Raw genomic sequence first — 25,204 nt, 5'->3', positions numbered from 1 at the left:
GTTAAGGCGTCACCGCCGGGGAGACATGGTCAAATTATCAACCGAGATATAGTTCAGGCTTCTGTGCATGGAGGGGACAGGATGAAAGCCGGGGCGAGAAGTCCAAGAAGGGGGTCGAAGAGCGGTAAACGTCGGCCGCCTCATGCAATACATGTATGACGATCAACGTGGGATCTGTTGGTTCGAGCAACACCCCCATGGATCCGTTTGTCGACAGCGTCCTTTGCGTCTTCTCCGTGCCGTCTGTGTGGGCAGGGTTGGGCCGCGTATCCCCCCCCCTTTCGAGGTTTTGCGTCCCAACATCTTACTCCACTGTCATCCAAGAGACTGTAGCTAGCGCGACGGGTTCGCTCTAGGTCGTCGTTCCGTGCATCTCAAGTCTCGTTTTATCGAAAAGCCGTTACATACTTACACACTTGTCCTCTGACTACCCGAAACGCAAAAAGAAAATGAAAAAAAAAAGCCGTATAGGACCGTGATGGAGGAAAAATAATGGCCATTCACTAGGCCAAGGCCGGGGAAAGAGGTATTTGAACACTCGGAGGCTCCATATTATGCCTGGAAGCTCGAAGAAGAAGAAGCAAGTCCCCCCCCTCGAGGTTAACGACGAACAGCCCTGCAGACAGAGAAAACGGTGGTGGCGCTGGCGCTGCCGGAGGCGGCGGAGGTCGGCTCCAACGTCGGCCCTCGTTGACAGCCTTGCTGATCGTGCCCACCCCCCCACCCCCCGCCCCTTCACCGGCCTCGAGTCTTTCTACTCCCGCCCCCTCTTGTCCGGGCCCAGCGGATAGCTTCTTTCGATCGGAAAGAACAGACAGTCGCGGAAAGGTGGGAGACGGTGATGAGTTGAGGAATGTCCCGTAGGATAGGAACATGGTATATGGCAAAAACGCAAAAAAAGGCCGCTGCCACCGGCCCATCCTACTCCGCCCTCGACCTCCTGTCGTCTAGTTGCTCTTCCCTCCCTCTCTCCCCGGGTCAGTCAAGTCAATTAAGTCATACCAGCATTAAACCCCATGTCATGTCGCTAGCCCATGCAATCCTCTGATCTAATGAGGGAAAGGGAAAAAAAAAAAAACACGCCGCCAACTCCTAGGCCCTTCCCATCTCTTCCCACTTGAAGAATATCTTGTCCATCCTTGACGCGTCTAGCTCTTCTCCGGGATCTGACTGGGGGCATTCTCGTTCGTCACACCGCTGTACGCCGGCCTTTCCTCTGGGCCCGACGCTCCCGCGGCCAATGCCTCGTCGTAGCTTGGCGGCGCCTCGTCGAAGACCGCGGCTCCGGGCGTGCCGATCTGCGGCGGGTACAGGGGGTCATACTGCGGCGCCTGCGATCCTGCTGCCGTTGCCGCCGCCGCCGGTGGTCGCTGCTGTCCGGGACGATACTGCTGCGTCGGCGTCACGGGCGCGGACTGCGCCGTCCGCGGGGGCAGCCTCGGCGGCACGCTGAGCGTTGCGGCGCCGGGCCTGTTGGCCTGCGCCCGCAGCGCCGCGAGCAGCTGCGGCGGCGGCGCGATGCCCGAGTAGATTTGGATTTTGGAGAAGTGCAGCGGCAGGAAGATGGACTGCGGCGCGGGGTTCTCCTTGGACGAGCTCAGGAACCCGCGTGAGCTGGGCGGCTTGCCCCAGCACAGCCCCAGCTGGATGTCGAGCTCGTAGTGGCGCTGGAGGTTGCAGGCCGCGAAGGACGGGGCGACGGTGTTGGGCAGCGGGATGTTCCGCCACAGGTCGTCGGGGATGACGGACTCGAGCGAGAGGTCCTCCGAGGCTGGGTCGCCGAGGATGGGCACGCTGAGCCCCGTCTGGGTGACGACGACCCACTTGCTGGTCTCGGTGTTGAAGAGTTCGTGGCACCGCACGATCGTCTTGCCGACGAGCTCGATCTGGATGGAGGTCAGGAAGACCTGCTCGTGCGAGGGGACGAGTTTCTTGGCGATGAGCCGTAACGGGATGGGCTGGTTGCAGGTGAGGATGGGCGGGTGCGGGAGGCGCGCCGACAGCTCGATGGACGGTGGCAGGACGGCCGAGTCGGCGGCGGCGTCGTCCTTGCTCGAGAAGAAGAGGGACGACTTTTTCTGGAGGCCTTGCGCACGCGGCTTGAAGGTGAAGGGCCGTCGGGCAAAGGCCTCCTGCGTCGTGGCTGGGGGCCGGGGCGGCTCGATAGGCATGAACTTGAAGCCGATCTGGTAACGCCAGTTTTCCTTCAGGAAGCCGGGTCGCTGGATGGTCACCTTGACGTAATACCGGACCTCGGCCTGGCGGGGGAAGCCGGTGAAGGAGGGCGGCAGGGTTTTGGTGACGTGCTGGAGGAACAGCTGCTTGCTCCCGTCCATGACGCGGGCGCCGCCGAGTCCGAAAGGGCCGATGCCGGCGCCGAAGCCTCCCAAGCCGCCGATGCCTCCGATCTTGGACATGGCGACGGGGTCGCTGCAGGCGTTGTTGATGGGCAGCTTGAAGGTGAAGGGGAACTCGTGATGGCCGCCCTGGAGAATGTAGCTCTGGGAGTAGCTGGAGCTGCCGCCGGCGAGGTCCTCATCGTAGGTGGGGAAGACCTGAGCGACGCGGTAGAGGATCTTGTGATTCTCACTGGCGATGCTTCCGGGGCCGCCGCCGGGTCGCGGGGCGCGGTCGTCGTAGGCCTGGGGCAGGCCGAGGGCCGTCTTGGACTCGCCCTCGAGCTTGACGACGATGCCGCCGACTTGCTCGGGCCGACTCAGGTGCAGCACAACGCGGCCGGTGACGGAATCGAGGTTGGTGTAGAACTCGGGCGCATTCTCGAGCGCTATCCTGATGGACATGGTTGCGTCCGTCGTGTTTCCGCTCAGCCCACTTTTCTTTTGGGGTTCGTCCTTGAACCGGTGGGTTTTGAGTCGTAGTGTGTGGTAGATGTATCCGTATGTGTGTGTGTGCGTATGGGTGTATGTGTTTGTCTGCGGATGGTGCGTGGCAAGACCCTGTGTATGTGTTCGCTTCCGCCGGGCCCTGTCTCGTCTCCAGGGTGGTTTGTTGGTCAGATGCCGAGGCGCATCGACGTCACAAACAGTAGCTTCACCCTCACTTGAACGAGCGTACCTAGCGTAGCGTAGCGGTACTGCACCGTGCGAGAGCCTCAAGTTGCAACGGGAGGGGCAGCAGCTGACAAAGTGGGGGTGAATTCTGTGTGTAAAGCGTAAAATACCTCGGGTGCCTAGCTAGCAAGATCTAGAAAGAAGGGAGGAGAAACTTTTTCCAATTCAATTCACCGAAGAATGGAAATTCGAAATGGAGGGTTGTTCGGATGACTAAGGACTGCGACAGAGAGAGAGAGAGAGAGAAAAGAAGGAAAAAATAGATGGCAGGAGGAAAGAGAAACAAAGCCAAGGCCGGCTGTCGTCGCGGCGGGGCGGGCCAGAGTCCGGCCTCCCTACTCCGTGCTCCTTCTTCCTCTTCCTGCGAACCTGAACCGTGATGTTGGTCGTCAAAGAGGCGACGCGGAAGCGTGGCTGAGCTCCCTTCCCCCTGCCCCGTCCCCTTCTCCTCTCTTCCAAGCCTCGTTAGTCAAGCTGACTTGTCTGCTGTGCGGAGCCGAGCCTGGGAGTACGCAAGCTCAGACGGCTTTCCAGCTGCAAAGCCACTACCAATCGTACCTCATCAGCGAAGCTAGACGTGAAACATAAAACATAAAAAATAAAAGCCAGGATATCAAGTCTCAGAACCAAACCCCCCATAAGGTGAGGTGGCAAGGAAGGGAAATACAAGTTCGTGTGGGTGGTGTGATAGGTACGCGTGTGTCCAAGTGAAAGCAAGCTCTGGCCCGGCAGGTTTGATGTCATTGGGGGTTTGGCCCAATCACTATTCCTCTCTCCCCTCACTGTCTCGATAGGCACTCCTCGTTGGCACACCCGCCGTCCGTCGCATCTTAAATAGACGCCCGAGCGAGCCATTGCTCGCAAAGTTTCGCTTGCCCGTGTTTGCATCACTTCGGACGACGAAGGAATCACGCACGTACAATTCGTTTGGTTGGTGTTCGAGGCGCACCTCCCTCCCTGGACAATGCTCCAGCTCCATACGGCAGAGAAACCTGGCGCATTTGTTTGATGCCTTTCTTTGTACGGATATACACAACGTCTCGAAAGCCAGCCATGCCCCGGTAGTAGTGCAAGTAATAATAGTCTAGTCAGTCATACCAGTCAACCGACCGTGACGTCGAGGCCCTGCTTCCTTTTCGGTGCATGTCTCAGCTGTGCAATGCCACGGCTTTGATAAGCTAAGACCTAGAGTCTTTCTACAGGGTTCCTGGTCCCCTGGGGGCATATTCTCAAAACTCCCAGATATTGCAGATGGTATCGTTCCGGTATCCCAATGCTCAAGCAAAAGCAAGCTCCCCTCAGCCAGAGGGCAATCCCCCCGAACGAGGGGATATCAAAACGCCCTTCCTCATGATGCCTCGACGTCGTGGACTAGCCCCGCCTGTCCCGCTGCCTTCATCCTCGCTTCATCAATCCAATTCGATAACTTCCACAGCGTTTGCTACTTCCGATGGCGTTGCTCGTGTCTTGACCCGCTTCGTAGGCGGCTGCTCATCTTCCGCTTCTTCATCCTCTCCATCACCCACCTCCTCAACCTTGGCTCTCCACCCTCCGTCTGCCGCAACGTATATCGTCTTGGTATGAAGCTTCCCCTCCTTCTCAAGCACCGAACGAACCTCGGCCATGAAATCATCCTTTCGCAGACTGTAAGGACGAGCGTCTCCGTCGCACAAGGGACACTTCCATTTGTCCACCAACGACGGCTCTGGCCTCGCCCCGAAGCCACGATTACAAAGGCGGCAGTCGTCGCCGGCCCCATGGATGGTGCACTTGGGCTTGGCTGGTCGTGTCTGTAACCAAGTGGCGAGATCGAAGCATTCCATGTGCATACAGCTCGCGCCCCGCACTGGGATCTGGAACATCGTGGCACTGAACGGGTCGGCCAGATCAATGCTGAGATCGTTGCCCACCACCGCCAGCTCGTCATCTCCATCCTCGGTGACAGGCTTCAGGCGCTTTCGGATCGCTGCTCTCGTTGCGTCAGCCGAAATGACTCCATGCTGTAACACCATGTCGATGATGTTTTCGTAACCCAGAGTTTCAATTATTTCGACAGCCATGTAGTACATCGTGTTTGGCTTTAGAGGGCGGGACGGCGGTGATATCGCCACCGATATCGAATTCGTACCGGCGAGAATGAAGGGGGTGAGCTCCACAGGCTGATGCTGTCCATTGTGTTGCTTTCGACGGATCGTCATGACTTTGCCATTGACCAGAATGTTGATGTGATCAGGCCAATGGGTCTGTGCCACCGCCCAAGTGGATTCTGCAATCTTCGTTGGATCCCCCGGGTTGACTGGCAGCTCACAAAGACGAAGACGGTACCGAAGAGATCCGTCAAAGTACTCCGACACGGGAAGGCCGTCTCGTGTCAGGGTTCGGTTAGAACACAGCTTGCCAATATCCTCTTTGGGCACGACAAAGACAAGGCGGTGCAGCGCTTGCTCGGCTGGCGTTGCAACAGGCCCCACTGCGAGTTTCTTGATAGATTGGTAGTATCTTCCCGACTTTGTCGCGTCAGGGGGATCCCGTGGCACTCGTCTGGGGCTTCTAACTTCGACCTGGTGCAACGCAATACTCAGTGCTTTTGGTTCCCAAGGTATATGTGGCAGCCGGTCCAAAGATATTTGCGTGTGAGGTGGTGGAAATACGTTGCCTCTTAGCCTCCCGGATACGTCACGGCTTACTCTAGACCGAGCCGCGGGTGGCCTTGACACCTGGTGGTTTCCAACCGCTGGAGCCGCTCCCGGAATAGCCCCTTGGGCGTTCGGATTCATCTGCGGATGGCCAACGGCATTTGTGGGAGACTGCCTTTGACGAGATACCTGCAGCATCTGATGCGCCTGTTGTAGCCGTGGGGAGGACACTTGCTGCGTCTGCGACGATGCAAGATTCGCAGCCTGCCTCTGTACAATGGCCTGGACATGGCGGTGCTGATATTCTTGCTGGGCCGTCTGACGTCTGGGGTCCGGATTTACGTTTGAAGCTTGCTGGAACCCCTGAGAGTTGCAAGAGTGAATCTGTGGCAGCTGCACATTGGCGTAATGAGGAGAGCCAGCTGGAGTGGGAGCCTGGTTCATCTGTGCCATCAACATTTGGGGCATCCGCATCGGGCCCTGCTGCATGGGCGGCTGAATTCCACTGTTGATAAGACTGGGGTTGTTGCTTCGCATCCTCAACTGCGAAGGCACCTGGGCAATATTGCCCGGGAAGCTGCGTTGGAACTGGTGCGGATTCTGGACGGGAGGAGAAGGGTCCATATTAAATCCCTGGACGGAAGAAACCTGCGTCGGGCTTGCTATCGTTGTTTGTGTGGGCAAGAAACTGGTGGAAGACCGCCTCCCTGGCTCCGGCATGTTCAGTTGTCGAGGCATGGCCACGTTCTGCGACAGGGGCTGTTGCGCTCCTGAAGCCGGCAAAGGGTTGGTCTGCTGCCGCAGTCGCCGCTGCTGCTGCTGCTGTTGCTGCTGCTGTTGGAGCAGGTCATTCTGGTGCACGAGTTGCTTGTACCTGGATATCAACGATTGCTGAAATACCCTCTGATCATGCTCAGACATCTTGGCGTGATCGTTTTCGGCGTCTTGTCGGAAGAGCGCCGCCATCTGATCCGCGATGGGACCATCAGGGACGCCGATGTGCCTCCTGGTGACCGTGAAGAAGATGTTCTCCAGTAACGGCGAACGAAGCTTGAGCTGATAGCGCAACTCGTCCGCGAGAATGGGGTAGCCTCTGCCAGAGCGAGGTCTCATGGCCGGAATGTGAATTCTGTTCCACTGCTCGTGGAGGTTGTTGAGGAAAATGGAGACGTCGCCGACGTGTTTGCGGAAGGCCTCGGTTTCCCACAAACCGGAGGCCCACGAGTTGGGGAAGTTTGCGAAGAAACGAACTAGCTCTTGGGTCATATTTCCATTCTTTCTGAGCGTGTTCTGTACGATGCCGAGCGCATTCCCAGCTACGTCGGGAGCAAGACCAAGGAGGCGATAGGCAGCTTCCCCATCAATTGACCATATACAAAGAACATGATGCAGTATGATATAGAAGTAATCGCCCGTCTCAATGGCTTCTTTGAGAAGTTGGACCCTAGGCAGAGAGGTACCGTCGTCTGGAAGCTTGTTGAGACCGCCCAAAGAGCTGATGAAGGCGGTGAGGTTCTCAGCCATTACTTTAGGACGAAGACTCTCCTCCGGATGGGCGTTGGCTTCAGGTAGTCCGACTGTCTGCAGACTGTCATTATTACCTTGACTGGGAGGTCGTGGTGGGTGATGGACAGGGACAGCCAGCTGTCCGTTCAGCGGAGGCGACGTCACAGCTTGACCGGACTGGCGCTGGGGGTCCGCTATGGTTGCGGGCGTTGGCATGGGCGGAGGAGCGACGGGCTGACTCGCGGAGACCGTGTCTTGGGACCTGTCTTGAGGTGTGTTGGAAGGCTCACAGCGGGCAGGGTCTTGGTCCCGGGTAAGCGCTCCACCAGACGGAGGCGGGATGGCGTTCCATATATTGACCGAGTGATTGTGGCCCAAGTCAGGGCTTTGAACACAAGAGTCTGAATTCCGGTGAGAGTCTTGGTTGGAGCTCGCTATGGGAGGACTAGGCTGGTCAGTCGGAGCTGGAGAAGGAAGAGCAGCTGCCCAGTCACTACCAGAGGAGGTTAGAGAAAGACGTTGCGGTTCGGGAGAAGGAAACGATCGAGGCATCTCAGAAGACGCGAGAGGGTAGGGAAAAGACAGTATATGTTGACCGGACGCAGGTATGGGTGCAGGTTTGCTTTGTGGGTCGTCGACTGGATTCGAAATAGGTGGTGTAACGAGGGCCCCAATCGACAGACGGTTTGTATCCGAGTCACTGATTATTGATGTACGACTCGGGGGACCGCGGACCGCGGACCCCTGGTGATTGCTCGATACGGGTGCCGTGCCGGGCTGGGGAGGGTTGGACGAGGGCTTCGAGTGTTGGGACATCGTCATCCATGACGGCTGACGTCGACTGCCCAACATGAAGTTAAGTGTCTGGTTCGAGGCGGCGACCTGGGCATCTGATGGACAGCCTCTGGATCCGTTGTGCTGGGCCTCGGGAGGCATCACGGTGGGGTTCTTGGGTGGTTTACGACTTTTGCGTCGACGGCGCGGCGGGGACGAACCGGAACCTTGGGCGAGACTGGGTTCGGCCATGGTTGTTAGCACGGGGAATGATGTGTCGCGAGAGTGCGTGTGAAGGTTGAAGACGCACCATGAGCACGAGGTCCCGACTACCTAGAGAGGATGAGTCCGGCCTACAGGCATCGAAACCGGAACCAGAAGTCGTGATGAGGGTGAAGGTAGGCAGGTCCGCGGGAAGGAGAGACCGTCGCAGAGTGCCGGCGTGGGTATGGTGGAAGGAGCGACCGAGAAACACGGTTCACCCCTTCTTCCTTCCTACCTCCTCTTGCACCGTCAGTGCTATCACGAGGGTGTATCGTGGGGAAAGTGAGACCGGTTCACGCAGCAGGCCGGTGTTGGTCTCGGGAAGGCAGGCAGGGCAGGCGCTGGTCGAATGGCCTGGGGGATGGCGACAGGTACTCGCTAGTTCGTAGAGTTTTGTGTTCGAGGAGGTGGTGTACGATGTATGATACAGCGATGCGCATACCACTGTCGCGAGGTGGGGCTGCTTCGTTCGATGGGCGATTATGGCGGTGACGTTGTCGTCGCTCGACTCCTGACCGAAGGCGCTGCCGCAGTTTGCGCAGTGAAAAGGTCGAGAAGATTCGACAAATGCTAGTGTGCCAAATAGTCGCGACAAGCCGTCATTCGGGCCTGGAAAATCTTCGGCGATGCTGTTGGGACTGGATGCAAATGGGCAAAACCGACAAGTAAACGGTCGCGGTAGGGGACGTGCGCTGGGGCAGGGGGACCTTGGCGGCTAGCATCCGGATAGAACAGGCGTTAGTCTATTTCTGACTTAGCTTGTGACTGAGAACCTAGACGCCATGCCATTGCGAGTCTTGGACCAATTTTTCCATGGATTGACATCTTCTGGTGGAGTACAGCCATGTCTTCTGGATTTGGCGTATCGACTCCATTGTAGCTGCTGCATTGGTTTTTTATCAAATGTTGTTTTTATGCTTGGATTTGCATCTGCATTTGCATATACAGCAGCCACGGCGGGCACCATCCCCAAGACGGACGCAAGAGGCTGCATGAAGCCGCTTGGCTCGACTGTCTGCTACCTACCTACATGGCAGTCCTGGATGACTCTCCCCTCGGATAACCACATATGACAAACAGACCTCTGGAAAATGCGTCAGAGGGACCTAGCAACAAGGTTCGAGAGAGAGAATCGATTGGCCATGTGGTAAGGGTAAAGCATGGCTCTCTCTCTCTCTCTCTTTCTTTCTCCCTTGGCAGAAAACAGAAATAGCTTGAATCTAAACCCCCCGCCGCAACAGCCGCAAAAATCATCATTTAACTTAAGGTTCGCAAGACGTGTTGGCCACTCCACTATTCTTCTATTATTTACCCTCTATCCGGTGTTTGTTTTGACTTCTCGACCGTGACTGTCTATATGACTATTCAAGCCATGGCTTCTCCGATAGCTATCCAAGAGTCATCCGAGAGTCATCCTGTCAGATGCTTTGCCACTGTCTGTAACCTCGGCTTGCAGATGCACGTCAACCGACATTACACAGCACCCAGCAAGGTTCCTAGACAAACCATCCTGTTATGGTGTGGCGTAGTGTGTATGTAGCTGATTGATCTACCGGTATCTATCTACCTGGTTTCGGTTTGTTTCCCCGTTTTCTCATCCGTCACTTATGGACATAGCCGTGCACTCACTGTCGCCTCGCCCACTGTGGTCAACTGACCGGAACCCCTTGCTCCAACATAGTATAGCGTGGAGATCTTGGCTTACCTTTGGTTCCATTTTCTGCTTTGTCACATGCCCGAAGGTTTATTTTTGTTCACAATCGGTTCTCTTCCCGTCGTAAAGTATTGTGTATCGGTAAACTGCCTAGAGTACCCCTTGCCAAAGTCCCGGGTTGATGACTTCAACAGTGACATTTGCATCAGAAGCTATGGGAAGTGGACTCGTTGGAAGCGGGGCCAATCTCCGGATAGATGCCATTTCGATCAAAGCCGAGCCGGGGACCACATGTTGTTATAGACGTAACCAGTAGGTAGCTTCGGTTATCGGATTGCTTATTCTAACTAGGTACCCACGGCCGGTTGCCGCGGGTGGGCGGATTGGATAATGTCGGAGATGTGCTCTGCGCCCTTGGATACCTATACTACCTCTATAGTCATCCCCGACTACGGTATTTTTGCTGTCCAAAACCGTTTCTAGCGCGGGACCTGAGCTCAGCAGAGCGAGAGCGAGGAGACGTTACCACGAAAAGCTCGAAGTCGCCAAAATGGTGGAGTCAGATTGAAAACGAAGCCATGCCAAGATGTCTCGCTTTATCACGGGAAATTATTGTTAACGAGATCAGGTTTAGAGAAATGCTGATTCTTTTGCGAAATGTATTTGATTGGGGTCTTTCACGAAGCTAGTCTCTGCTACCCTGTAGTGAGAAATACTCCGCATTCAAGTATGGCAGTTTTCTTTTTCTTTTTCTTTAGTGCCAAAGATGATCCCCTGGAGGTGATGTAGCCGAGCATCCGTACTCCCTCAAGACGGGCGCCGACGCTTGATCTTTCACCATCTGCTGCTGTCTATCTTTTTCTTCCTCGCACGGCCAGATTCTCTCATCGTCGCCAACGAAATACCCTTCGCATCCTCTTGCGTGAGCGCCGACGCTTCCAGAGACCGCCCTTCGATTGTTCTTTACATGGCCGAAATGTACTACCGTCCAGCTGCGGCAATCTTCAGGCCCATCTGCCTCGCGTGCTGAGCCATGAGGGCGTCAGCAATAGTCAGAGCGGCCATGGCCTCGACGATAGGAACCGCGCGAGGAGCAACATTAGGATCGTGACGGCCCTTGGCGGCCAGGATGCCTTCGCCCGAAGCGTCGTAGCGAGCAGTAGTCTGGTCCTGGGAGATTGTAGCGGGGGGCTTGAACGCAACGCGGAAGAAGATGGGCATGCCGTTGGAGATGCCACCCTGGATACCGCCGGAGTGGTTTGTCTTGGTCTGCAGGCGAGAGGGAGGAATGCCAGCGCTAGCGCTCCGCGTCGCATCGTCGGCGACGGCAGTAGACACGAAGGGGTCGTTATGGCGGGATCCGCGCATCTCGGCGCCGCGGAAGCCAGAGCCAATCTCAAAACCCTTGGTAGCAGGAATAGACATAATAGCGTGGGCAAGGAGAGCCTCAAGCTTATCAAAGCACGGCTCGCCGAGGCCGGGAGGGCACCCGCGAATGATACAGGTCACAGTACCACCAGTAGAGTCGTGCTGATCACGGAGCTCGGCGATCTTGTCCTCCATACGCTTCGCGATGGTAGCATCAGGGCAGCGCACGGGAAGGAACTCATCGACCTTCTCGCGGGTTAGGGTATCAACAAACTCGAGGAACCTAGGGTTGCCGCTCAGGGAGTCGATATCGTCGCTATCGGTTACAAGCCTGTCCTCAAAGAGCTTGATGTTGCCAACCGAGGAAACAAAAGCAACGATCTCGACGCCGTAAGCCTCGCGCAGCCATTTCTCGGCAACAGCGCCAGCGGCGACACGGGCAATAGTCTCGCGGGCGCTGCTTCGGCCGCCTCCAGAGGAGGCCTTTGTACCATACTTCTCGAGGTAAGTCCAGTCGGCGTGGGAGGGGCGCGGGTAGAGGTCGATGGTCTTCGAGCCATAGTCGTGAGGGCGTTGATCCTCGTTAGGCACGGTCAGGAGTATGGGTGTGCCCAATCTGCGACCCTAGGGTATTAGCATCATGGCAAAGATTATGACTTCCTGCAGGGTTGTCACACGTGCGCCCAAATTCGCATCCGGATCCTATAGTCACGCGGTCCTTCTCGTCGCGCGGGGTGGTGATGGCCGACTGGCCCGGACGCCGGCGGTTGAGCTGCGGCTGGATGTCGGACTCATCGAGGGACAGCCCTGGCGGGCAGTTCTCGATGATGCATGAGACGGTCTTGCCGTGGGACTCGCCGGCGCTGTGACGATGGAGGTCAGTGGGCTGTTTTCTTGCGTTCCAAGCAGTATAATGGAGGGGGAGGACTCACGTCGTCACGCGAAAGTAGTGGCCAAATGACGACATGGAGTCTTTGTCTTTTCTGTACGTCCACTGGGTGAATTGATTGACGGAAGAGAGAGGGGTTAGAGAGGGAGGAATGTAGCGATGTCGCAATGATATTTTTTATCGGTGACTAATAAAGTACGAGGTTATCAATAGACGAAGTATGGAGTAGGGACGAAGTTAATGTTTACGTAGCCAATCAGATTGTAGTGGAGATGCTATAACCAGCCCAAGAGAATTTCCTCCCCAGCCCGGCAAGGAATACAGAGCGTACAAGATTGCGGTCTAACCACGGTGTAGCAATGTCATGATAGTCAACAGTGAAGCAGCGCACCAAGTCCTGGTGATGGCCAATAGCATCGAGGCCACGGCACTAGATGAACTTCCAGACATTTTCAATAGTCTTGAAAAGTCATTGTTCATCGCTAGGGAGGATAAACGGACGGCAAACGTTTCGACTCTCAAAAATGCTGCCAAGGATGTAATCGCTTGTAGTCTCAAACTCAGGGAAGCTCCGATCGATGCCGGAAAGGCGGGGTCATTTCTATAGTGCCACGGGCACGCGGGGCAGGAAAAAACTGGCACACGTTAGACTATCCATCCGCAGAGGTAGATACTAGCCCAACTGTAGTAGATAAAACAAAAAGAAACAGAGAAACCAACAGAATGAAAACTACTCTAATGCGAGTATAGTTGAACATATAGTTCCATCTATGTGTTCTGTGCTATATTAATTACGAGCAGGCTCCGGTGCTGCTTGATTATTCAATATGGTGTGGTGGGAGCTTAGTGTGCCAGTTTTTTCCTGCCCCGCGTGAGTGCGTGAATTAGTTGCTGGCCCTGTCTAAGTAAGGCGAATTAATAGATATGGCGGCGCCATGTTTTGCGGCCAAGGTGCGTGTCAGATCCAAGTCAACGACGCACACGTCATGATTGCCGTGCAAGGGATCCACGTGAAGTAAAACAAGAGTCGCTGGCATCCAGCTGCCCATAAGATCGATCGCGTTCGTTCAACAAGGCAATGTGGACGTACAGGCCGGAGCGGCTGTGTTGATGATCTCAGCAGTGCCGTAGGGTTGCCGCCTGTCATCTTCTTGCCTCTTTGCTTCGCAAATGGCATGCGTAACCCAGAGGATACGCACAGGTGCGAGTCGTATGGTGGCTGGAAAAGTCCGACCTTGACCGTTGGGAACGTCTGATATTCTCGAGAATGATCTGGGGCTTGGAAGAAGCCTGGGAGAATTCCGCCAATGTTCCAATACTTAGGGGAAGTCTGGGAGAATTCGGAAAATATTCCAAGACTTGGGGAACTCGCAGAAAAAAACCGAAAATGTTCTGAGATGTAGGCCAAGAACCGAACACCTGGAGGAGGACGTCAGGACCTGGGCGGGCTGCCCCAGGGAGTAGTGTCCATCATGTCCAGAGTCGGATAAAGTTGAAAAACATTCGAGTAATGGTTAAGGTTAGCTGTTAGTCACGGGCGGGTGCGACATAGCATTGCATTGGCTTGGGGAAGATGATTTCATCCTGAGCATAGGTGGCGCGACTCTAAGCTAGAGCGGCAATGCTGACTAACCGCCAATTGATCGCGGTCGCTGTGTTTGTGGTAAACTACCTAAGTAGGCAGGCAAGCTGCAACCAGGAGGGTTGTACACTCCGCAGTCACGCAGTCGTACAGCACCTATTACTCGGAATGGAAGATGAGACCGACATACCTATGAGTTTGGATGGATCCCGGCCAGCCCTGGCTTGTCAATCTCGCCAGTTGGCCGTGATTCGATAAGCTGGCGCCCACCGGTAAGGGACGGGGCAACTCAAAGCAGATTAGGGGCATTGTGCAAGACCGGCATCAGCCCTGCTGTACGGAGTACATGGGCTGAAATTAATTGGCCGAGTTTGCCGGGGGTGCAGAACAGTCTACAAGTGCACACTGCAATGTTTATCACTTACGTACAGTACGTATTCGTCCTCTGTGTTCGTAGTGTACACAGTATTCGTGATCTCGTAGCGTGGTTTAGACGCGCAACACTTCCATCCGCGCAACCCATGCAACAGCGCCTGGGGCAGCGAAACGTGGCCCGGCCCAAAATGCAATCTATCGGTCACGATTCCTCGTCCGCCCCGTTGTTGCCCACAAGGCAAGCGGGAAGGTCCTTGTCGCTCCGGACCCGGCGGTGGGTGTCTGAGTCTTGGAACGTCTGCCAATGGCGGATGTGGTAACGGCACAGGATGAGCCGGTGAGTTGTCCTTCAGGGGTACATATAGACCTATAGCTGTATTTGTATCCGTATACCTACCTACCTGAGGTAATGAGAGAGAGGGAGGGAGATGCGTCCGTTCGGTTGTCTACGCGATGGAAGGGCCTAGAGCCAAAATGTCTTAGCAATGGAGGAAACGGGCTGTGTTCGCCCGCGGGCGCGGTGCGGTGCTTGGAGGTCGTCGGCCTAGTCGAACTGGCTTTGCGTACAGAGTATTCTGGATCATTATCCAAGACCGGAGGAGGCGGTGGTGTAGAGGGAGGGGGCCGGGCGCTGCTGACTGGAAGCCGAATGGAACGAGGTGGTGAGACGAAACAGAAACGAATAGGCTGAAGCCGGGACTAGACTCAGGGTCTCTCTCCTCGATTCGCCATCGTCATCGCCATCACAGCGTTTTCCTTGCTTCCCATCACTGGCAATCCGTCCACGTGTTGGGCCGTCATGCCCCCCAGCATGTACGTACCTACCACTGCCTACCGCTATCCGTACCTACCTATGCATCTCACGTCTCCTCGGGAGCATCTACTACGGTATTCAAACTAGGACATGTTCCGGCCCAGTTGGATCGGACCGGACATGTCGTCCAGCCTCTTGTTTCTTTGCCTCGCTTTACTCTCCTACCGCATTGTTTTTGCCTTCCGATAAAACCGGTCTACTTTAGCTTGCCGTCCATCCTCAACGGTGCCTGCCTTAGTGATCCAGACTATGATTCCTTCCGCGTTTCTGAACTCTCTGGCTTAAGACGCCTCTTCCCGTCGCCTTTGTGTGGGGTTTGTCGTAAAGCTAGACACCTCTTTATTCTCACAGCCCTATCTCTTTTCTCCCCCTTACTTCCTCCTGCGCCTCAGAAACTACTTGACCTACCTAGGACTTATACAGCATAATATACACACGCGCACACTCGCCCATACCTGCTCCCACACAAACAGATAGAAAAGAAGAAAAAAAGAAGAAGAAAAAAACCACTAAAAACGCCCTCCTCCATTGAGAGCACGATATTCCCCATCTTGCACGATCAAGAGTCCCATCCCGCTCTCACGGCACCAACAATATCCTCCGAGTGCACCCCGGGTTTTGATCCGATCCCTCTAGAAACCCCCAAACAAAAGGAACGAACGAGTTCACGGACGCTGCCGTCCCTTTGCGTTGCGCATCACGGGCATCGCCATCGTCGCATAGTCCTTCCCCCATCCGCAGTCCCACCTTCTCTCGGCCCTCTTCCATTCCATACCCAGGTACGAGCACACTCGCAATACTGCAGGCTCGAGTGTAGGTATTCGTCTTGGGTCTCCCGAGAAACAAACACACATCAGTCCACATACCGACGCAGACTTGTTTCGGTCTGGGCTCCCTCGAGTCAGCGGATGGGTTTGATCATCGGCCGTCGTTTGCTCCTTCCTCCGTCCCAGCCCGGAGTTTTCGAGCTAGCGAAACCAAACGAAACCGCCATCCATCAAATCATTCTCCGGCCTCTTTGCATCCAATCCATCACCAACCCCTGCGTTACCTGAGTAAGAGGGAAGAAACAAACAAACGCTTACCTGCACCCCTCGTCCTCGTCGTATTCTGAACCCAAGACACCCATTTTCTCTCTCTTTCACACTCTCGGCCACCAGTTAGGAAGCCACTTGCGTTTGGGAAGTCCTCTCCCGTAAGGGCATCCGCGTATTGGCATCCGCGTATTTCCTCGGCACTACCACATCAAACACACACACACACACACACGCACACACACCTAGACGTACACACCGGCGACTTGGGCCGACGACTAGTGTAGCTGCGTCGCATTCATCGACCGGGACCTCTTGAGGCTTGCAGCAGCCACACAGCACCTTTGCAGAGCGGTGCGTGTGTGCAGCTATACGGCGTCCGTCCCTTGCCTTACCTCGTCTTACCTACCTAGCTAGGTGCAGCGGCTGAACGAAAGCAGGCCGTTCAACCTCCTGGACGACCGACCACTTTTCCCATCGACGTGGGCATCGTCCGTCCCTCCACTGCCATTGCGTCGTCTATGCGCCTCACCTCATCTTCCTGCCTCGACGTCGCAATGAACCAATAGAGGTCCTCCACGCCAAATCCAGTATCCCCCAATCACACCTCACAACACGGTCCTGATCAACTCCAGCCTCCCGGACGGGTGCTGAAGTAAACTAGGTACCTACCTATCTAGGTACTTGTGCCCCGTACCTACCAACCATATGGTTACACTACTTACCTACCTCTAAGACCAGCAGCGACGACCCTTATCCAACCACTCGCCACATTTAATTGGCAGCGAGCTCGACAACACACCCGCCATTGGCAGTCAGCAGAGACAAGCGAAGCCCGGAAAGAGAAGGGAAAAAATTCCACGGCCAGAAGGAGCACCAACCACGAGCTTTTCCCTCCGTTCTCGACACATCGAAAGATCGAAAGGAAGACGGGGAGAAAAAGTACCCAGATACCGGAAGAAAGGAGAGAAAATCTTTGGGGGCGGCCCATCGTCAGAAGAGCCGAATCCTGCCCTGCTCCTTCATTCCCTCACCCCCGGTCGTTATTCATCTCCCATTCACATCTACCTCCACCTCCACTCCACCACCCTCTCCCCCCCTCCCACCGCGGTACTCCCTCGCCCGTCCTCACCAGTCACCACTTTAGGTGTTCGTATCCGCTCACTACGCATTACCTATCTGATCCCAGCTGCCGTACAACTATCTCATCCCTGGCCGCTTGTCTGTAATTTTCGCTTCAACAGCGCTTCTTCGCCCCACCCCCTGCGAGTCGCACCCCAAGTCACAGTCGAGCCGCCCAGGCCAAGCGGCCCAGCCAGCGAACTCGTCTCCTATGTATTGATCCCGTCACAACTCTCCCTCTCTAGCAAACGCCACCCGCATCTCTCGCGGCGCCTGGCATCGTCGGCAACATGGCTTCTCCCAAGCCAGAAGTTGGTGATATCCTCCTGGTCATCCGTAAGTCCAATCCCTTGCTCCCTAATCCAGGCCAACGAGCCTACCTGCCGACCTTGTCCCGCTCGCCGTTTTCGCATCACGCAACCGCGCGGCTTCTCCCCGCCCGCCCTTGACACGCACCACCTGCCCTCCTCTCCGCAGGCCTTGAGCTGACTTACCCTTGCTGCAGACGACTTTGTCGCTCGCAGCTCCGACGAATTGAGCCTGACCAAAGGCGATCGAGTTGAGCTGATCGAGCGAGATGATGAATTTGGCGATGGCTGGTTTTTGGGCAAGCACTTGGTGAACAGGAACAGCGGCCTGTTTCCCGAAGGTACGTCCCTCCGCTATGCGACTTCCACAGACGGCAAGAGGCTCACTATCCGTTTTTCAGTCTACACCAGGCCAGCCCCCAAGACCGCTCCGACAAGCAACTTTTCCAAACCACTGGCGACACTGCCCGAGGTGGCCAATGAGTCCAAACAAACAAACATAGCCGATGCCGCAGCCCCCGACGACAAGATTACTGCTCCCGCCGCTCCACCCGCTTCTACGCCGCCACCCGAGTCGCCCGCTCCCGTCACCCTGCCGCTGAACAACATCAAGCAGGAGACAGCCCCCGCAGTCGAGAATGCGCCGTCAACGCCGAATCCCCCGCCTTCAGCCGCCCTGGGCCGTCTTAACACGAACCAGGACTACGTACTGAGCGAGACGCTCAACGTGATTGACGAGCACATCACCGATCTGCGTTCCATGCCCAGCAACAGTGCACTGCGAGCCCCCCCTACCGATTCCGGCAGCGAGTACAGCGCCCAGCTCGATCACCGCATGTCCTATATCCATGGCGAAGAGACGGACGAGGAGGAGGAGAATGTGCACAGCCGGTCCGAGGTGCAGGCCTGGTCGTCGGATCAGGTTGCCGAATACCTCTTCACCGTCGGTGTAGAGAAATCCCACTGCGAGGTCTTCCGAGACCAAGAGATTACCGGCGAGGTTCTCTTGGGCATGGACCAGAGCTCCCTCTTCATCAAAGCCTTCGAGCTTGGCTCTGTCGGCAGGCGACTTAAGACGTGGCAGAAGATCAAGTCTCTTCAGGACGAATGTAACCACCCGGGCATTACGACCCGAAGGAACACACAGACGTACGGCAGCGACGCTGGCTCAGAAGATGCGAGACGGTCACGCAGCCGGGCCGGCACTCTGACCAGCCCCATGTCAAGGACGATGACGCCCTTGGACGACAAGGCCATGTCGTTCTCCAGCAAGCGCCTTTCCTTCTCGCAAACGTCTAGGCTGGACACCTCCCTCGTCTCCCCAGTCTCCCCGATCACTGACAGCCCGACCCGGCCGTCCCATGTGAAACGACCTTCGGCTGCTTCTATCAGGGATCTGCACCACTCGCGCAGGCATTCGTCCTCCACCGACTTCCGTTTGACAGGAGGCCCTGTGAACAGCACGGCGACACCGAAACTGGCTACGAGTGGAACGTTTCCTCAGACAGATGGCGTACATAAAAAGCAACCTTCGTTCGACAGAAACTGGACCCTCGGTAGCGCCTCAACGAGGCCCCTTTCTTCTACCGGGCTTCAAGACATCATGCAGCAGTCCGGCCTACACGCCCCGGATTCCGCCCTCGACAACGATCGAGGATATTTCAGTGGCACCGACGTCGACGGCCGACGCCGCAACGTGCTGAGAAAGCGCGACAGCACCTCCAGTCACACCAGGAAGAACAGCTACGCCGAGGAGCAAAGAGTACGCAGCGCCACTGCTATCTCGAGACACTCGAGGTTTGGAAGCGTCGATTCGAACCGCGACAGTGTTGCCTCGCCTGCGGCGCAAAAGTACTACAACATACAACCTAGCCCCCACAGAAGGACCGCGTCGACAAGCACCACCCAGTCTGCGCGGCCAGTGCCACCCGTCAAGGACGTTGGCGCACCCAGCGTCACGAAGCTGGAGGCCAGGACTCGGGCCTCGCCAGTGCTAGAATCGTCGGCATCACGACAAGGCATCCATGCCGATTGGCTTTCCGCAGTTGTGAAGCCCTCTGTCAAGGTCGCCGGACTACGAGCAATTTCAGATTCGGTATCGGGAGACCGCAATAAGATGATGGCCTCAACGGTCGACTTGTCCGGCAAGGACTCACCTCTGCCCTCGCCTGCTAGGACCGGGTCGAGTACGCCTTCCGCTGGACCGAGCTTCGAGCTTGACTCGCCTGACACGGCAAAGAGCCCCAGCACCGCAACGACTATAACGAGCAAAGGCAGCAGGAAGAAGGGCAAGAAAGAGACGAGTGCCTACCAGCGCGGCCTGCTCAAGATCAGCCCGACAGAAGCCGTCAAGGATGCCGACTACAGCGGATGGATGAGAAAGAAGAGCTCTAACCTGATGACGACCTGGAAACCCCGACTGTTCGTCCTCAAGGGCCGCCGGCTGTCATACTATTACTCCGAGAATGACCAGGAGGAGAAGGGTCTCATCGACATCTCCTTCCACCGCGTTCTCCCTGCAGACAACGAACAGCTGACCGGTCTCCACGCTAAGCTCACCGGCGCCGGAACGGCCACGGCACGCGACGGAGACCCCTCGGCGGAGAAGGGAGACGACACCATGTTCATCTTCAAGCTTGTTCCGCCGCGCGCAGGCCTGTCCCGTGCCGTCAACTTTACGAAGCCGACGGTTCATTACTTTGCAGTTCCCAACCTTAAGGCAGGAAGACTGTGGATGGCAGCCCTTATGAAGGCCACTATCGACCGAGATGATACCCAGCCGATAACAACGACGTATCAGCAAAAGACCATTTCCCTCGCCAAGGCCAGACAGATGCGACACCGCCCCCCGGCGCTGATGAACCTAGAAGAGGCTCAAGAGGATCAAAGGAGGAGGGCGGAGGAGGCGAAGAAGAACGCAGACTCCCTCGGCATCACGTTTGGCGAGACCGACAGCGGAGTTTCCGGCATGGAGAAGCCAAACTTTCCCAAGCTCGAAAGCGCGAATCCCCGGAAGTTGGCTTTTGAATCGGAGAACAATGGCGCGGCCGGGGCACCGCAGAGTGCTTAAAGGGAGCAAGGTTCTTGCAGGCGTGCTTGGGGTAAACTAATTCAGTTCCCCTTTCCTTGCTTCCTTTCTTGTACCATGGAACTTTATATATATATACCTTTGTCATGTATGGGGGACACGACTTCCGCATAAGGGCGGCGTATTTGGGATTGCTTGAGGGGAGCCAAACAATCCAGCAAAGAAGGGCAATGGGCTGGACATACGAGCGAATAATTTTCACAAGAGTGATTCCCTTTCTTTTGTTTTCCCCCTTTTTTCCCTCTTTTTTCTTTTCTTCTTGTTATCTGTTATTCCCCCCCCTCCTAACAGCTGCGGAGTGGCCTTTTAGAGACCAGTCACACTGTTGGCAACACTGCGGTGGCAGTATGACAAACGGCTGTCTGCACACAGGAGAAGGGAGGAGGGGAAGAGGCTGGGAATGATGGAAGAGTCCTTTACGTGCACTAGAGGCTACGTTGATGATGAATGGAGTTGGCACGCGGGCCTTTGTTGTCCCCGAAGGGATCGTGTTGCCAAGGATAAGGAGGTGATAATCAAAACACTTTTCCCAAAGATTAACCTGAAGGCCCTCATCCCTCATGATACAGTTAGAAATGTGAACTCCGCCCTTCATGACTCGTTAGGTTTATTTAGCCAGTGGCACTGACTGTACGATTGTTTGCCTAGATGTTTGCCATGGCAAGGCCCTTCCATGTTGAACGGCCTCGACCTCAGTCAGTGTCGAGATCCCAGAAGGCCACGTTCAATGAAGCAGGGTATTGTTTCTTGAAAACTCGGCACTCAAGATTTCTTGAGAGAGTAACCCTGACTGCAAGGACCGCTTGTCGGGTTTATGCATGGTAGCCCTCGATGCAGGCCGGCAGTGTCTCTTGACCAACGATTGGTCAAGGTTGGATATTGAGAAAGCTGTTGGTTCTGTCACTGAGAAAGAGGGAAGATTGTATTTCTTTAAGCGAATTTTTATTTGATTTTATTATCGTTTTTGGCTTGAGCTTTCCCTTCACATAGAATACTCTTTTTTTCTTTTTTCTTTTCTATCCAGTTCCTCGCTTTTCCTTTTCCCGTGGCCATGAACTACATGCATTTTTGCTTGCCAGAGGAGACGCCGCTGTGGACGTTATGCGATGGTGCGCCGATTCGGGCCTTGCACATCCGCGCCACCTCTGATTTGCCCTCGTAGCCGCCGAGGACAGGTTAGGGTAGGATACGATGCGTGGGCGCATTCGCCGACGATTGCGTGATCCAAAGAGCAGGACATCGATACGGACGGCTTTCCCCCTCCTCTTGAAGGAGCTTACATTACCTGCCCAGCTTGCTGAAACGTTTGAGCTCGTCTCCAGCGGTAGTCTTGAGCAGCATATCGCCATACCCGGCGCGGGAGTATTCCCCGTGGCATTCTGCTCATGTCGATCGGCCATGGGCCAAAGGCAAAGGCAAAGGCAAAGGCACATCCAGAGTCGGGGCGCCTCTTGGTCTCATTTTGGCCATATACCCTGCGCAATCCTTCAAACCCCGAGGGCGAGAGGGGGAGCGGCCCCGAAGGTGTTTCGATGTCGGGGCAGAATGCCGCTTTGGGTGGCTGCGCCTGCCAACGATTGTAGGCAGACTCGGCTGTGTGCGGGTCACAGCCGGTTTCTCTCCTGCAAGAGCATGCATGCATGGGGGGGGGGGGGGGGGGGGGCTGTTGGATCCGGAGCTGTTGGTGCCATCGTCCAAAAAGACCAGACATCGTACCGCAGTCACCTTTCGGCGGCAGCGACGGGCTGGATGATAGACGCACTATCAAAGATGAAGAAGCTCCTATAATGGATTTGGATGGGTAATCTTTCGAAGAGGGTTCTACAGAACCAGTGCGAGCAGACGCAAGCGCAGCATGCGTGCGGTGCAGTTGGTTGGTTCAGTTGGCCCAAATTCAGACCAACAACGATTTGCTTGGCCGTATATGTGAAGCGTGCCCCCTGTCTCCTTTGCACCTGGTCAGGTGGCTGTATGAATGCCACAGCCTTCTTCGCGATGGAGGGTGGTCTGCCAGTCCAGTCCGAAACTATATGCCTCGTCGAGGCCTCCGTGATGCCTCGTTCCGCAGTATATGTAGGGAATGCGCGGACCGCGATACGACGGTCCCGCGGCACATCATTCTCACTTACACCAGAAAAATCGTCAGATCTGTTACTCAACGTCGAATATGGCTGTCTTGATCCAGCCCAAGTGGCCCCAAACCACCGCCGACCTCCAGGCCTGCCTCTCGGCCCCCCTCGGCTCCTGCACGAGCTGCCAGGGCCGCTCGAAGACGAAGCCCACCTGCAAGAACTCCATCAGCAAGGACTCGCGCGAGAAGATCTCGTCGGTGGTCCTTGACATCCTCGCCAGCGGGAGCCTGTCCTCTGCCGCGCGGCACCTTGAGCGCCTCGCCTCCCTGGTGCTGTGCAAGAGATGGCACCAGGAGCAGACCACAGACAAGACGGCCGAGTGGAAGAGGCGGATAAGGGAGTTCCTTGGGCTGAACGGGAACGGGAAGCAAGACGGCGGAAAGGGGGAAGCGGAAGCGGAGCCCGAGGGACGGAGATCGAGGACGGCCGCAGTCTCAGTGAAGGCAACAGAGAGCAATATTGCCAAATCGCTGAATGCCGGCCGGCTGTCAGTTGCTGATGGTGTCGATTCGAAGCCCTTAGTGGAAAAGCGGCCTGTCAGTTTGGTGGTAAAGCAGGAGACCGTCAAGGAGGAAGACGACGAATACAAATCCAGACTCGAAATCATCCCCTTCAACCCCCTGCCCATCAAGTCAGCCATCTGCCCAACCCCTCTCAAAAAGCCGACCGTCCACACCTTCACTCCATACCAACAGCCCTTATCCACCAGAAAAATCAACATCACTATTGTCGACAAGCTCCTCGCCCCCTCTACGCAGGAAGAGCAGAAGCCGCGCGGCACGGGCTACATCTATGGTTACAAGCTCCCCAAAGGCCATACAACAGCCTTGGGAACCGATACCGACCGGATGATCAAGATCGGATACACCAACAACTACAAACGGCGCATGCGGCAGTGGCAGTCCAAGTGCCACTACACCCCCAACCTCATCTTCGCCCGCGAGGCTCCGTACTACATCAAGATGGAGGAGGTCGTCCACCTGCACCTCGCCAACGAGCGGCGGTGGGACATGGGGTGTGCCGGCTGCCGCGAGCCAAACGGGAAGACCACGAACCACAAGGAGTTCTTCGAGGTCGACGCCGAGAAGGCGCAGGCCGTGGTGGAGATGTGGGCTGCGTGGGCAGGCCTCGGGCCGTTCGACGAGGAGGGGCGGCTCACGGCGTACTGGGCGGCGAGGCTGGATGCGCTGGACCTCGACGACGACGAGTGTTGGTATAAGTTCGTCCTGGACAAGGGCAAGACGAAGAAATCTGGGTCGAAACTGGTGGGCAATGGCGGGGTCGCTTGAGATTGACGCCGGTCAAGATGGATTGGTTGCCGGAGGGTGGTTCGGGAGTTGAGGTGTTAATGGGTTTTACGATACCATGCTGTTTTGCCACTTTCTTTTGGATAACATACTGCGCGATAGATACTGTACGTACGATTATGACGATGATTGAAATCCGGCTTATCCCAAACTATCATCGTGAGCCTAGAGGCACCAAATGGACGGAACAGCCGGCATTTGTTCATCGAATGAAAATAAAGGCGCATGTGGTAGCGGCAGATGGTCGGATTACGTGCTGCTGGGTGAGTCAGAGTGAGATCAGACCTTTGTCGGATATATAGTTCCAAGGTTGGCCGCCAGCGTTACACCGAAATCTCGACGACCTTACAAAACCGCAAGACGAATTGCACCCAGCGTAAGTTCTATTGCCAGTCACCACCAAACAACTACACAGTATGGATCTCGACCACGAGACGCAAGCCGCGTCCTCCCAGCGCATGTACACCGCGCGGGCCGACCGCTACGAGGACTCGTTCCACCCAGGCTACTCTGAGCGCTTCATGGCCGTCGCCGACATCCGGCCCGGCGAGCGCGTCCTCGTCCTGGCCTGCGGCACCGGGCTGGAGGTCTTCATCGCCGCCGAGCGGGCGGGCGACGGGGGCGAGGTCGTCGGCGTTGACGTCACCGAGGCGATGCTCGCCAAGGCGAGGGACAAGCTGGGGCGCCGCGGGCCCGGCGCGGGCGTGCGCCTGCTCAACCACGACGTGACGAACCTGGAGACGCTGCAGGAGCTGGACGGGCAGACCTTTGACGCGATCCTCTGCTGCAGCGCGTTCGTCCTCTTTGACCACCCTGACGCGGTCGTCGCGTCGTGGCGCGGGTACCTGAAGCCGGGCGGCAGACTGGTCGTCGACGTCACCCACGAGGATAACCTCAAGATTGGGCTTCTGCTGGAGCGCGCGGTGAGGCGGCTGGGCACGCGGTTCCCGAGCAACCGGTCCTGGATCGTGGACAAGAACTCGTTCTCGAGGATCCTGGAGGGAGCGGGCTACGCCGTGGAGAGGATCGAGCTGGTGGACAAGCTGTCGGGCCAAGGCGACACGACGTACAGCATGGACCAGGTCGACGAGCAGTTTGACTGGATCACGGGAACCTCGCTGACCGTCAAGCTCGCGACGAACGAGCTGAAGCAGAAGACGAGGGCACTGTTCCGCGAGGAGTGGGAGAAGGACGCGGTCGATGGCAAGATTGTGAATGTGGACGCCGTGTATGTCTATGTAGCTCAAAGGTTGTAGATAGCCCCTGTGTGGCAGGAAAAC

At 56.3% G+C, this 25,204-nt stretch overlaps 7 protein-coding genes across 7 annotated transcripts; 3 read left to right on the top strand and 4 right to left on the bottom strand.

The window, feature by feature from the left end:
• Window positions 1-429: 429 nt before the first annotated feature.
• Window positions 430-1,034, bottom strand: LY79DRAFT_236847 (uncharacterized protein). The gene has a single exon (XM_060551708.1). The coding sequence runs from the start codon at window positions 918-920 to the stop codon at window positions 504-506; it is 417 nt and encodes a 138-aa protein (XP_060413172.1). The 5' UTR covers window positions 921-1,034; the 3' UTR covers window positions 430-503.
• A 114-nt stretch (window positions 1,035-1,148) lies between these two features.
• On the bottom strand, window positions 1,149-2,801 carry LY79DRAFT_517306 (arrestin; the record flags this gene model as incomplete). Its single annotated transcript, XM_060554921.1, has 1 exon — window positions 1,149-2,801. One exon carries the CDS (start codon window positions 2,799-2,801, stop codon window positions 1,149-1,151), a length of 1,653 nt encoding a protein of 550 aa, XP_060413171.1.
• A 1,679-nt stretch (window positions 2,802-4,480) lies between these two features.
• On the bottom strand, window positions 4,481-8,039 carry LY79DRAFT_517307 (MIZ/SP-RING zinc finger protein; the record flags this gene model as incomplete). The annotated part of the gene is made up of 3 exons (XM_060554922.1): window positions 4,481-5,607; window positions 5,752-7,706; window positions 7,930-8,039. 3 exons carry the CDS (start codon window positions 8,037-8,039, stop codon window positions 4,481-4,483), a joined length of 3,192 nt encoding a protein of 1,063 aa, XP_060413170.1.
• A 2,508-nt stretch (window positions 8,040-10,547) lies between these two features.
• LY79DRAFT_236764 (chorismate synthase) lies at window positions 10,548-12,383 on the bottom strand. Its single transcript, XM_060551707.1, has 3 exons — window positions 12,206-12,383; window positions 11,951-12,136; window positions 10,548-11,889 (listed from the first exon to the last, which is right to left on the bottom strand). Exons 1-3 carry the CDS (start codon window positions 12,238-12,240, stop codon window positions 10,887-10,889), a joined length of 1,224 nt encoding a protein of 407 aa, XP_060413169.1. The 5' UTR covers window positions 12,241-12,383; the 3' UTR covers window positions 10,548-10,886.
• A 4,996-nt stretch (window positions 12,384-17,379) lies between these two features.
• LY79DRAFT_517355 (SAM domain-containing protein) lies at window positions 17,380-20,467 on the top strand (the record flags this gene model as incomplete). The annotated part of the gene is made up of 3 exons (XM_060554925.1): window positions 17,380-17,425; window positions 17,595-17,738; window positions 17,799-20,467. The coding sequence occupies 3 exons, from the start codon at window positions 17,380-17,382 to the stop codon at window positions 20,465-20,467; spliced, it is 2,859 nt and encodes a 952-aa protein (XP_060413168.1).
• Window positions 20,468-22,652: 2,185 nt separating this feature from the next.
• On the top strand, window positions 22,653-23,906 carry LY79DRAFT_670448 (T5orf172 domain-containing protein; the record flags this gene model as incomplete). The annotated part of the gene is made up of 1 exon (XM_060563779.1): window positions 22,653-23,906. One exon carries the CDS (start codon window positions 22,653-22,655, stop codon window positions 23,904-23,906), a length of 1,254 nt encoding a protein of 417 aa, XP_060413167.1.
• A 434-nt stretch (window positions 23,907-24,340) lies between these two features.
• On the top strand, window positions 24,341-25,180 carry LY79DRAFT_517278 (methyltransferase domain-containing protein; the record flags this gene model as incomplete). Its single annotated transcript, XM_060554913.1, has 1 exon — window positions 24,341-25,180. The coding sequence occupies one exon, from the start codon at window positions 24,341-24,343 to the stop codon at window positions 25,178-25,180; it is 840 nt and encodes a 279-aa protein (XP_060413166.1).
• Window positions 25,181-25,204: the final 24 nt, after the last annotated feature.

The sequence above is a fragment of the Colletotrichum navitas genome (genome assembly GCF_030913465.1).
Source record: "Colletotrichum navitas strain CBS 125086 chromosome Unknown LY79scaffold_37, whole genome shotgun sequence".
NCBI lineage: Eukaryota > Fungi > Ascomycota > Sordariomycetes > Glomerellales > Glomerellaceae > Colletotrichum > Colletotrichum navitas.
Note: the sequence above shows the minus strand (reverse complement) of the source record. Positions and strands in the feature narration are given on the sequence as shown.